Raw genomic sequence first — 12,450 nt, forward strand, 5'->3', positions numbered from 1 at the left:
AAGGGAGCTGGAGAAATAGCTCAGTGGTTAAGAGCACTGCCTGTTCTTCCCAAAGGTCCTGAGTTCAATTCCCAGCAACCGCATGGTGGCTCACAACCATCCGTAAGGAGATCTGGTGCCCTCTTCTGACCTGTAGGCACACATGCAGACAGAATACTGACAATACTGTATACATAATAAATAAATAAATCGAGAGAGAGAGAGAGAGAGAGAGAGAGAGAGAGAGAGAGAGAGAGGAAAATTACCATGCAGTGGTGGCACACACCTTTAATCCCAGCACTCAGGAGGCAGAGGCAGGTGGATCTCTGTGAGTTTGAGGCCAACCTGGTCTACAGAGCTAGTTCCAGGACAGGCTTGATAGCTACAACAAAACCCTATCTCGAAAAACCAAGGGGGTGGGAATATTTTGTATGTACAGAAAAAAAAACCCACAGTAAACTCAAAACTGAGCTGAATTGTTTCAGACCCTGTTGATTAGGATGTGCTGTATGACAGTAAGGGAATGGAAAGTACTCATACAGTGTGTTCACAGCCACGCCAGCCCTGAAGTCATGTGGTGCAGTATGGTTTGTTGCCTTTAGAAACTCCTCAGATTTTTTTGTTGTTGTTGTTTCATTTGAAGTTTTTGTTCACTGATAATTCAGTCACTAAATTTAACACATCCCCAACTCTTGGTTATGTCAACTCAAATAGGGCCCTGACCCACATACTAAAAAGTTAGGCTTGAAGCAAATGTTTTATTTATGCATATTTTTAAGTTCTTGAGTTCTCATGGGGGAAAAAGATCATTTTTGCCTGATAGACTATGATAGTCCATTGGAGTAGAGTGGAGAATGAGCAAGGAAATGTAGTGGCGAGCAAAGGTTACTGACACTAAGGTTGGGTAGGAGGAAAATACATCTTTGAACTCTGGGATTTTCTGAGTTTTTACTGGGCTCCTGAAAAAAATAAGGGTATGTTTGGTAGATGACGGAATTTGAATTGACACGGATAAATACAGAACTAGAAGTGGGAGAAGTCTTAAGGGGAAAGTCCTCTGCCTACAGAGCAGAAAAAGGAGTTAAATAGGACTAGAAAAGAGTCAAGTGACGGAAGAGCAGGAAGGCAGGACTCATACAAGTAGAGCTTTTCAGTCTGTCTCAAGAGTGTCTACCAGTGTTTAAGCATGAGCTGTGGCCTGCCCCCAGGTCAAGATCTATTCTGAATATATCTTGGCCCATTGATGCAGAATTTTGTATTTTCTGCTTTATATTCTGCTGGTGATCACTCTCTAACCAATTCCAAATCAGCGATATTGATTTTCCTCATTTGTGTCTATGTACCTAGCAGGTATTATGTTAGGCCTCGATAGAGACTCCACACATTTCCTGTTACAATTGGCATCAAAAGTTTTACATGTTATATGGCACACATGCAAAAGTGCTATAGGGCACACTGACTCAGAGGCAAGTCTTTCTCCTGGTCCCGTGTCCTGTCCTAGCTGGTACTCTGCCACATTACATGGTGAAAGGATTAAATAATTCTCTTTACAAGTATTATGTGCTATATCTGAAGTCCAAGGAAGACTGACAAGTGCTGTAGCAATTTTGTGATGGCATGGGTGCGGATCCAATACACTGTCTTTACTTTTTAGAAAGTGGAGACAGAACAAAAAGTGTTGAAAGGGTGAGAATATCACTTAGGAGGCAGGTTGCTGAATTTGTGAGTTCATCAAAATGTGTTATATTGGGGAATTCAGTGCTGTAGGAAGTGTGGGGTTTCTTTTAAGCGTTCAACCACCATAACTCTCAGTACAGTTCAGAACATGGCATTTTTCTTATTTCCAACACGTTGGTGAACAGTCACAGTGTTCATCTTTAAGTTCCATGTTTCTTCAATTCTTGGACCCATCTTGATCCACGTTTTCTTTCTAAAACATATCTACTCTCCTTTACTCAGTCACTAAGGATTTATTGGCCTGATAATTTCAAGTCCCCTTGGCACTTGAGGAACCCCACAGAAGAGGTGGAGAAAGAATTCAGGGGTGTCGAGGACACCAGGAGAACACAGTCCACAGAATCAACTAAGTGGGGCTCATAGGGGTTCACAGAGACTGAAGCAACAATCACGGAGCCTGAGTGGGTCAAAGCTAGGTCCTCTGCAAATATGTTCTGTTTATTAGCTTGGTGTTTTGTGGGACTCCTAATAGCAGGAGTGCTGGAGGATGTCTCTGACTCTTTCCGTTGATCTTGGGACACTTGTCCTCCTACTGGTTTGCCTTGCCCAACCTTGATATAAGGGTTTATGCCTAGTTTTATTGCCTTTCTTATCCTGTATTCAGCTGTTATTCCCTGGAGGCCTCCTCTTTTCTGAAAGGAGTCAGAGGAGGAGTAGATCTGAGGGAGATTATGGGGGGACTGGAGGAGTTGGGGAGAGGAACTGTGGTCTGGATGAATTATATGACAACAATAAAAGAAATTTAAGCCTCTAACCTCAGTGTCGACTGAGTCTTTTCTTTAGGGAGCAGAGGTATTGGGCCACTGATGCATTAGAACTTGAGGTAAATAAATAAATAATAATAAAAAAAAAGAACTTGAGGTAAGCAGAACTTCGAGACAGTTGGAATAGAGGTATGATCTTATTGGTCACGTCTCTAATCTCTCTGAGATTCCCTCAACCAACCAATTGAATCTCTCAACAAATATTCCTCTCCCAGAGGTGGAACTGAACACAGAGAAGTTTCTCTGTGACTCAAATCCCATTTTCCCCTGAGTCTGACTGCATTTTCCTGACTCAAAATAAAAAAAGACTATCTTAACTGAAGAAGCTTCTGTGTTCTGTGAAGAAGTTCTGTGTGGGATGTGGTAGAGTAGATTTGACCAGCACCACAGCCAAGGTGAGTAATGAAGGCTCACAATTGGGCTTCCCTCTCTTCCCCAATACCAAAAGGTAGAGGTCAGAAAGAGACATGGTTATTGGGTTTAAGAAGAGCCCAGAAATTCTATATGAGCCCTAAAACAGTGATGCTCAAAGGAACCTCTGAAGTTCTGTCTATAATGAAATTTTTTTTAAATGTAAATATTTGTGCTTGGGAGCATACAAGCATGCTCTCCAGACTCCTCCAGTGAATTTTTCATTCATTCATCAAAGTGACTAAATTTCTAGTGTGTGTGTTTATCTTCAAAGTTCCAAAGATAAACAGAACTGGAACAGGAATAAGAAATTGGCTCTTGCAGTTGTGAGTACTTAGGTATGACTTATCCAGGGCAGACTGGAAACCCAAAGAAGAGTTAATATACACTCTGAATCTCAATGCCTTTTGGAACAGAATCCATTTCTTAGGAAGACCTCAGTTTACCCTTTCTTCTGATTAAATAAAGCCATACAAAGAATAGAGAGTGATGGTCTTTCTTCAAAGTCTAAAAATTCAAAAGCTAATTGTTCACATATAAAATTATGCTTAGAAATATATAGAACACTGGTTAATCAAAAACTGGGACTATAATTTAGCCAAGTAAGCCCAGAGAATTAACCAACATGTGTACCACACACTAAGACTTCCAGTTTGGGTAACCAGTCAAACTGGCTGATATCGGAAACTGCTGTGTATGTGGGTGTGTGGCAATTTTATAGGCATGAATTAGTAATTGAAAGAAAAATACTTACGAGTTAGTACAGATAAAAAATTGAAACAAGGAAATCATAAGGAAGGAAATTCGGAGGAATAAAATGAGATGTAAAGAGATAAGAAAGTAAAAATCTTGATTGATTTATTGATTGATTGAATTTCAAGAACAATAGATTTGCAATCACCGAATGCCAGAGTTCAAACTACAAACAATCTGGTTTATGCTGAAGACTGGAGACAAGGGGGAGATAATGAGTCTGGGATCTAATGCAATCTATGAGGTAGGACAGAGAAGGGGGAAAGGAGAAGATTTGATGCTAAACAGCACTGCAATTGAGTATTTCTTTCAACTCAATAGGCATTTGGTTCTGCAAATAATGGTAGCACTTTGAATTAATTTTTCACTCAAAGCTAACCAAACTCCTACCGTGCCCTATATATACCCAGCAGAATGGCTGAAACCCAAAATCTTTTTTCTAATTCTCTCCATTTAAAAAAAAATGTTAAAATTACTCTCACATTCTTAAACCTGTGAGTTGTTGTTATTTCAACAAGTAGAAGACATATGCAGTTGAAATTATCTGACATATTCCAATCCCAGAGGTTTGCACACAAAGGTCAGTGCTGTACTCCAGCTAAAGCACTGATGATAATGAAACTTGGTTTACTGAAGAGGACCAGTTTAAAGGTGGTGATGTATAAGGACCTGTTGGTTGAGACTTTGAGAAATCTGTAAGGAAAGTTAGAGGGAAAGAGAGGTAGGGGAAGGAGCCAAAGGAAAGAGCAGGACCAGCAGTTTCCCTAAAACAAAAGTAAGAAAAATAAGATTATGAACAATTTCCTCTGAATTGAATGATGAAAAGGAGAGCACAGATGGAAGGTGAGATGAGCCAGGAACATAAGAAAGATGTCCAACAAACCTAAAGTTGGGGACATACTATAATGCCGTATATATCTGTTGGTAACCCCGCTGGGCTTCTTAAAATAGAACACAGACAAAATATTTGAGATTATAGTTGATATGATAGCCATCAGCTTTCATAAAATTAGCCAAACTTTTCTTAGAGATTTCTTCTCTGTGCAATCAACTATAAATCTTACATATTATGTCCATGCCATAGGTTCAAGGCATGATTTCTTGAGACAGGGCTTCGATTCCTTTTACTTCAAAACTTACCATCAGTTCTATTACCTGATGCCTGGAGGAACACAGCTTGTTTTTTACCTGTTTTTGTCTCTTTTGTATAAAACTTGGTTATCATTTGGTTATTGATTCATTTAAATAGATGTTGACTGTGACTTTATTCTGCACCAGGAACTGCACTAGGTAAGAGTTATCTGCTAACAGACAAAACCTTATGATTGACCCATCCATGAAATTTGTAATCTAGTAAAAGAAACAGAAAATCAGCAAGGAAAGAAGTAATCATGACATGTAAGTATCAATTCAGTGACATACAGGGGGGAAAAGCATGTGTCATGTGAGAATAATGAAGGAGGGGATTATAGGTCAAGGCATCATTGAAACAAGTGTCATCCAAAGGGCTCTTTGAGAAAATGATGTTTACTACCTAAAGAAATGAGGATTCCAGTCATGTGAAAATCAAAGGAAGAATACAGGCAGAGCAAGAAATCTCCAAAATAAATAATACGATCTGCTTGGCTAAAGACTCCTAACAGGACAAATCTACCATGCACAGAATCAAGAGTTGGGGAATGTGCTTCATCACAGGACTACCCAACACTTGTGCTACCGAACTGCACGGGGGCCACTGAAAGATGTTTAAAGGAGGAGTACCATGGGCAAGACACATCCCTGAACATTGATTACCATTCACAATGCAGGAAGAGCAGTCCCCTAAAGTCTACATTTCACAATAGCTGTGGGGATCAAATGAGTCGCAACTATTGAAAGCCTGAAGAATTGCAATGTGTTAGTAACACAATAATCACAGAAGCAATGTTTAGTATTTTCTACTAAAGACAACTGTTCAGGCACTTCTGTCATCAGGAAAAACCACAGGAGACAGTTTTGGTTTTGGTATCAGATGTACAAGAATTCAAACTCCAAGACAACAATGCATGGGCTGCCCATTGAGGTAGGCCACTTACAGCACCCCACCCTTGGGTTTCTCTTCGGTACAATGGGTGAGGAAATATGGCCTTTTCAAAGAGTTTCTTGATTCTATGTATGAATAAATTCAGCCTAAAATGTTAAATATGAATCATTAAAGTTCTTGCATATGTCAAAAATGTTTCATAGAAAAGCCAAAGGCAACATAAACAGTTGGGCATTGGAAAAACTTAGTTAAAAAGTGCAAAATTGTGGGGAAAACACAGTAATTTCTCATGTACTTAAACTCTTGGAGAGCTCATTGAACTCTATAAAAGTAAACTTCCTTTGTTCCATATGCCTGGATTAGTTTTCATTATCTCTTACCAGACAGGACTTCTCACTTCTGCCTAGGCATGGAGATATAGCATGTCCTCAATTTGTACAAAAAGTGGATAATGGTGTGACCAGTAAGCTGTTTCCCAGCATTTGGAGTTTAGTCCACCAGCTGGACCAGGTGTCAGCATTAGAGATAAGACTCTTTTCAACAACTTGTGTAAAATTTATAACTCCAACTGCCCAACCCTGTGTTTAAAAAAAGCCAGATATTCAAAAGTACCTAGAGTTTTCTTGAAGATATGAGAAAATTATAGGCAAGATATACTATGATGCTAATTAGAATATAACCCACATAGTCTGCATTGATGTTATCATCAATATCATTCCTTTATACCTAGAAGTAAATGATAAGCTAATGAAACTTGATCGAAACTTTTGGCTCAACACTACCTCACTATCTCCTCTCATCCTAGACATGTTCAGTGTTTGTCAAGATTAAGGACATCACATCTCCTTGGAAGCATGCTCCTTTCCCAGCCCTTCATCAACATCTCCTTCTTCCAGCCACAGTCTTTCCTCATGACTGGCATCCCAGGACTAGAGGCTGCCCATGGCTGGATCTCTATCCCCTTCTCCTCCATGTATGCTGTGGCACTCACTGGAAACTGCCTCATCCTCCTGGCTGTGAAAAGGACCCACAGCCTACACCAGCCCATGTACTACTTCTTGTCTATGTTGGTCCTAAGTGATGTGGGCCTCAGTTTTTCCACACTGCCTTCCACCCTGGCTGTGCTCTGGTTTGACTACCGTTTCATTGACTTTCATGCCTGTCTGCTCCAGATGTTCTTTCTGCATTTCTTCTCCGTGGTGGAGTCTTCAGTACTCTTGGCCATGTCATTTGATCGCTTTGTGGCTATCTCCAACCCCCTGCGCTATGCATCTGTCCTCACTAATAATGTCATCATCAGGATTGGTGTGGCCATTACGACCCGAGCTACTCTGTCCCTCTTGCCATTGCCTTTCTTGCTGAAGCGACTGAACTACTGCCCTGGCAAGATTCTCCTCTCTCACTCTTTCTGTTTCCATGCTGATGTCATGAAGCTGGCCTGTGCTGACATTACTGTCAACATCCTATATGGACTCTATGTGGTTCTGTCCACAGTGGGTATAGATTCCTTGCTTATTGTTATGTCCTATTCCTTGATTCTTCACACAGTGATGGGTCTAGCCTCCCCCAGGGAGCGTGTTCGGACCCTCAACACTTGTGTTTCCCATATCTTTGCTGTCCTGGTCTTTTACATTCCAGTTGTAGGTGTGTCCATGATCCATCGTTTTGGTAAACACCTGCCCCACATTGTTCATGCCCTTGTTGCCTATGTGTACCTTGTGGTGCCTCCTGTGCTCAACCCCATCATCTACAGTGTCAAGTCCAAGCCCATCAGAGGCGCCATGTTCAGAGTGTTAAGTGGGAAGGGCCAAAGTTAATGAACTTAAAATACATTACAATTGGGTAAAATAAAGGAAAGCCATATTAAGCACTGGAAGTCTCTAGCTGTGCTGAGTTGTGAGAAGACCACCTGCCTTATTCCTGTTACAAAGCTGTTCATTGTTTACATTGTAAAGATGCAATGATGAGGATTAAAGACTGATAAATACACGAAACATTTTCTATTTTAATTCCCCTTCCCGGGGAGATCCTTGCACTCACCTTACATCCTCCTCACGTAGACCCTCTGGCCTGTGGACAGTAGCGTGATTAACTTTTCCTTTACAGCTAATATCCACTCATAAGTGAGTACTTATTCTGTCTTCCTGGATCTCAGTTAGCTCCCTCAGGATGAGTTTTTCTAGGTCATCCATTTGCCTGCTAATTTCATGATGTCTTTCCAGTAGCTGCCAGTGGGATCTACAGATAGCAGGTGAGCTGGGTACATGTGCCAGACTGGAAGAAATTCAAACTTTTCTGAAATCTAAGGCACTAACTCTGCCTCCATAAGAAAAACTTAATTGGACAGTGTAACTAATCATTCATCAAGCATTGAATATGAGAGCCTCCAAGGGGACTGCATACAGAAAGCAGATGTGCAGTGGGATTGAATGGAGGCATGCACCTGGAGTTCCAGCGCTTGAGAACTGAATGCAAGAAAATCATTGGTTCAAGGTCATCCTAGCTACACAGTGACTTTGAGGCCACTTTGGGTATGTGAGATTCTGTCTCAAAAAAAAAAATCATCAAAGTGAAAGCATACACACACACACTCATACACAAATGTCCTCCAACCATACACACAAACATATGTGTGTATATGCACATACACAAACACACACACACACACAAACTTATCATATGTCCAACAAAGCATACATGGAAGTACATACTAAAACCCTGGAAGAAAAAGTACCAATTTTTAAAAATTCTTTTGAGTAACATATTGAATATTTTTATTATGCTTTAATTTCTTTTACATTTTCAGAATGTCTGTGGTTTTTGATTTTAGTGATCACATTCACTTTTTAGGTAAGGAATTCGTGTCTTCCTAATCCTCTTCATTGTCTCACTCTCGACGGCCATGTCAGAGCACCTCTGGGCAATGGACGATTTTCTACCCCTCCGTTCAAAGTGACCAGATCTTGCACTGAGTACATTTCACGCGATTTCCTTTGACCTCCCCTCCCCTTTGCCTAGTCACTTCTATCACACACGGTTCTTATATTCTGGAGTATAGTTCAAAAGTTCTATGTGCAAGTGGGTCTCTGTGCTGCTAGCCATGACAGGAAGTTCTACCATGCTCCTGTTTTGCTGCCTGCCTCTCACATTCACCACCTACACAATAGATCTGAGCCGGGCGGTGGTGGCACACGCCTTTAATCCCAGTTCTTGGGAGGCAGAGGCAGGCGGATCTCTGTGAGTTCGAAGCCAGCCTGGTCTACAAGATCTAGTTCCAGGACAGGCTCCAAACCACAGAGAAACCCTGTCTCAAAAAACAAAAAACAAAACAAAAAAAAAAAAAAAAAAAAAAAAAAAAAAAAAAAAAAAAAAAAAACCACAATAGATCTGACTATGGCTTTTCTGGGTGTGATGATCCCAGTCCTTGATCCATCTACTCCACCTCCACTGCTACAATTCCTACAGCAGGCTGCCCACTCCTGGAAATCCTCTGACTAGCCTGTAGAATTCCTAGGTGTGCCTCAAGGCTATATCTGTGCTATGTACCATTGGTAGAAACACCGTCCTTATTTCCTGCATTGCAACACAGCTTAAAGCTCCAGGTGTCTTCTGTGTTTGCTTATTATGTTCTTCTCATTTTCTATGGATGCCCCCTTCCCCTAGTCTTACTTCCTGGTCAGCCATGTGAGCTTATGACCCTACTCAGTATTATGTCTCTTGTTCTTAACTTCTGTGGTGACTATCCCTCCTCTCTTTATACCACAAGCTGCTGGGTATTCTCAACTGCTTCCCCTAAAACGTCCTTAAGACACTCAAGTAAGCCTGGTGGTGATGGCAAACACCTTTAGTCCCAGCACTTGGAAGGCAGAGGCAGGCAGATCTCTGTGAGTTTGAGGCCAGCCTGGTCTACAAGAGCTAGTTCCAGGACAGGCTCCAAAGCTACAAAGAAACCCTGTCTCGAAACTCCACCACCACCAAAAAAAAAAAGACACCCAGGGAATCTGTAGCTAATCACACTGTTTCTCAGATAAAGCCATCTGCGAACACTCACAGGCACAGTGGTATTGGGCAAGGATGCAGAGCAGCTCTACTGGGATGATTAGAGCCTTGGGCTCTATTGACAGGAAGTTCCTCAGAGCAGCGCTAGGCAAGGGAAAATAAAGGACCAAATGCCCCCTTCCAAAACAGTGTAGGCTCTGGAGATTCCCAACTCAACATCCCGCAAGTCTGTCTAACAATTCTTCAACATATCATAGAATTGGACATAAAAACTTCATTGTTTTCTTCTGTTTTTGAGCTTCCACGATTCCATGTAACCCACTGGTTCCCAGGAAGTATCAGTTTTTCCATTGGTGCTATCAGGGTACAAATAAAAAGTTGATAAACGTAAATAGGTGAAAAAGAATGTCTTCTTGTCTGTAACAACTGTCATAACGAAGTGTGTCATTTCATAATATAGGCAAATATAGATTTTTTTCTGGCCTGGGACACAGAAGAAAAACAATAAATTCTTTGTAAATAGTTTTAAAGAAAAAATCCATTTATAACTTCTTAGAAATCCAAAGTCATTGTGAATTCTGATGAGGAAATCAGAGGTTTACTCTAACTTATATAATTTAATATAGTCTTGTGTTTATTTTCTTTTTGTCATACCTGTGATGAGCATTTTAGATGTGTTGCTCCATCTCTGAATGCTATAAACCATCATCAGTAAAATGAACGGAGATTTGGAAGTGGTGATAAAATGGGAAGCAATAACCTTCAAATCACAAGCCTTGGTCTTAATAATCATATCGAGAAAAACCAAAATGGAATCTGATGTTGGAGTATGGAGATTGCAGGTTTTATTCCATTCCCACAGAAATTCCACAGCCAGTTTTATCTTTGAAAGATCTGAGTTGTGCTTTGATTAAGAAAGATTTGTTTTCTTAATACTGTCTTCCAAGATGATGATATTAAAGTATGGATTAGAAAACTTTGAATGGAGTGGGTTTCCTCATGGATTCCTAGTGATCTGTAGTGTGTGTGGTTGTGAGGAAAAGACGCAGGATGCGCTGCCGGATCTCCTTTGTCTTCACTCCATAGACGATGGGGTTGAGCACAGGAGGAATGAGCAGATAGACATTAGCCATAATGACAGGAAGGAGAGAATCACGCCTTTTGCTAAAACGGTGCACCATTGACAGTCCAATGAAAGGCACATAGAATATGAAAACAGCGCACACATGAGAGACACAAGTGCCGAACGCTTTTGCCTGGGCTTCACGTGTCAAGCCCAGCACAGTCTTTAGGATGAGCAAGTACGAGAAGGAGATGAGAAGCGAGTCCAAGCCAATGGCAGAGATAATAACAATGAGGCCATAGATGACATTGACACGGATGTCAGCACAGGCCAACTTCATGACATCTTGGTGTAGGCAGTAGGAATGAGAAAGGATATTGGAACGGCAGAAAGGCAATCTTTTGATGAAGACAGGTAAGGGTGCCATTAATGCAGCACCCCTGACCACAGCAGCCATGCCAATCTTGGCAACACGAGGCAATGTGAGCACAGTGGCATGACGTAGAGGGTGGCAGATGGCCACATAGCGATCAAAGGCCATGGCCAGCAGCACCGTGGACTCCATGCCAGACAAGGAATGGATGGCAAACATCTGTACCAGACAAGCATCAAACTGGATGGTAGTGGAATTAAACCAGAAAATGGCCATCATTTTTGGCATAGATGAGGTGGAAATGAGGATGTCTAGGCCTGAAAGCATGCAGAGAAAGACGTACATGGGCTCATGGAGGCTGTGTTCTGTCCTCACAATGTAGATGATTGTCAAGTTACCTAGCACAGCAATAAGGTAGAGGGAGCACAGTGGGAAAGCCAACCAGAACTGAGCCTCTTCTAATCCTGGGAGTCCTATTAAGATGAAATACGTGGCACTGGGTTCACTGCTGTTGATGGCCACCATACTGAAGGAACTGAGATGTAGCCAGCACCCTGCAGGTTGAAGCTGAAAGACAAAGACAAGTCATTGTCAGGTCCTCTAGAATCTCAATGCCATACAGTCCTTGATCCTAGTGTCCTATTCTCTAACAAAACTCTAATCCCATTGCCTTTCCAAACTCTGAAATTACACTAAATTTCATCTAACCGTGAATCAAGTCCAAGATGAAAATTCGCTTAATTCTACTTGTTAATCCTGCTTATATATCAAGTGAAATAATAAGACATCCCTCTGATATTATTAATCATTTAATCCTCAAACTAAAAAAATAAACTACATCCTCTATAGTATCTTATACTCATACTACCCATGCTTAATATTGATCATATTACTCATATAAGTCATTATCAGACCCTGGAAAATGGATGGAGAAACACTAAATAAATTACTGTAATTACGACCAATTTCATCATTTCATTCTAAGGTGATTATCATACAAATGCAACAGTGGTACAACACCTGTTTGACCTGTGAGACATGGGAGGGGGTTGTAAGAGAGATGATTCAGTCTGTTAGGAGAAAAGAAGTTCAAGCAGAGAACCGCCGTTAATCTACTACAGGCAAAGAGGCAAAGCCATTAGTACCTCTCACTCTTCTGAATTGTATTTGTAGTGGCACAACTCCCTGCTTCTTAATCCTGCTCCTGTCCTGCCCGTTGCTCCTCATCTCTCTCTGTTCACCAGTTCCTGTTATCCCTCCTCCATCTCCACCTTCCTCTGCTTGACTCTTAGCAATACCATAAAATGGCGATCCTATACAAAGATTTTTCCTTTGGTGTTCTTTGTCT

General features: G+C 41.1%; 2 protein-coding genes across 2 annotated transcripts; one reads left to right on the plus strand and one right to left on the minus strand.

Annotated features, from left to right (window-relative positions):
• Positions 1-6,521: 6,521 nt before the first annotated feature.
• LOC130880410 (olfactory receptor 51I2-like) lies at positions 6,522-7,484 on the plus strand. The gene has a single exon (XM_057779421.1). It carries the CDS (start codon positions 6,522-6,524, stop codon positions 7,482-7,484), a length of 963 nt encoding a protein of 320 aa, XP_057635404.1.
• A 3,189-nt stretch (positions 7,485-10,673) lies between these two features.
• Positions 10,674-11,662, minus strand: LOC130880355 (olfactory receptor 51E1). The gene has a single exon (XM_057779344.1). The coding sequence runs from the start codon at positions 11,625-11,627 to the stop codon at positions 10,674-10,676; it is 954 nt and encodes a 317-aa protein (XP_057635327.1). The 5' UTR covers positions 11,628-11,662.
• Positions 11,663-12,450: the final 788 nt, after the last annotated feature.

The sequence above is a fragment of the Chionomys nivalis genome, chromosome 8 (genome assembly GCF_950005125.1).
Source record: "Chionomys nivalis chromosome 8, mChiNiv1.1, whole genome shotgun sequence".
NCBI lineage: Eukaryota > Metazoa > Chordata > Mammalia > Rodentia > Cricetidae > Chionomys > Chionomys nivalis.

What these genes read in the sequence shown, in the direction of transcription:
- LOC130880410 (XM_057779421.1), top strand. Translation starts at nt 6,522, where the DNA reads ATGCTCCTTTCCCAGCCCTTCATCAACATCTCCTTCTTCCAGCCACAG.
- LOC130880355 (XM_057779344.1), bottom strand. Translation starts at nt 11,627, where the DNA reads ATGGTGGCCATCAACAGCAGTGAACCCAGTGCCACGTATTTCATCTTA.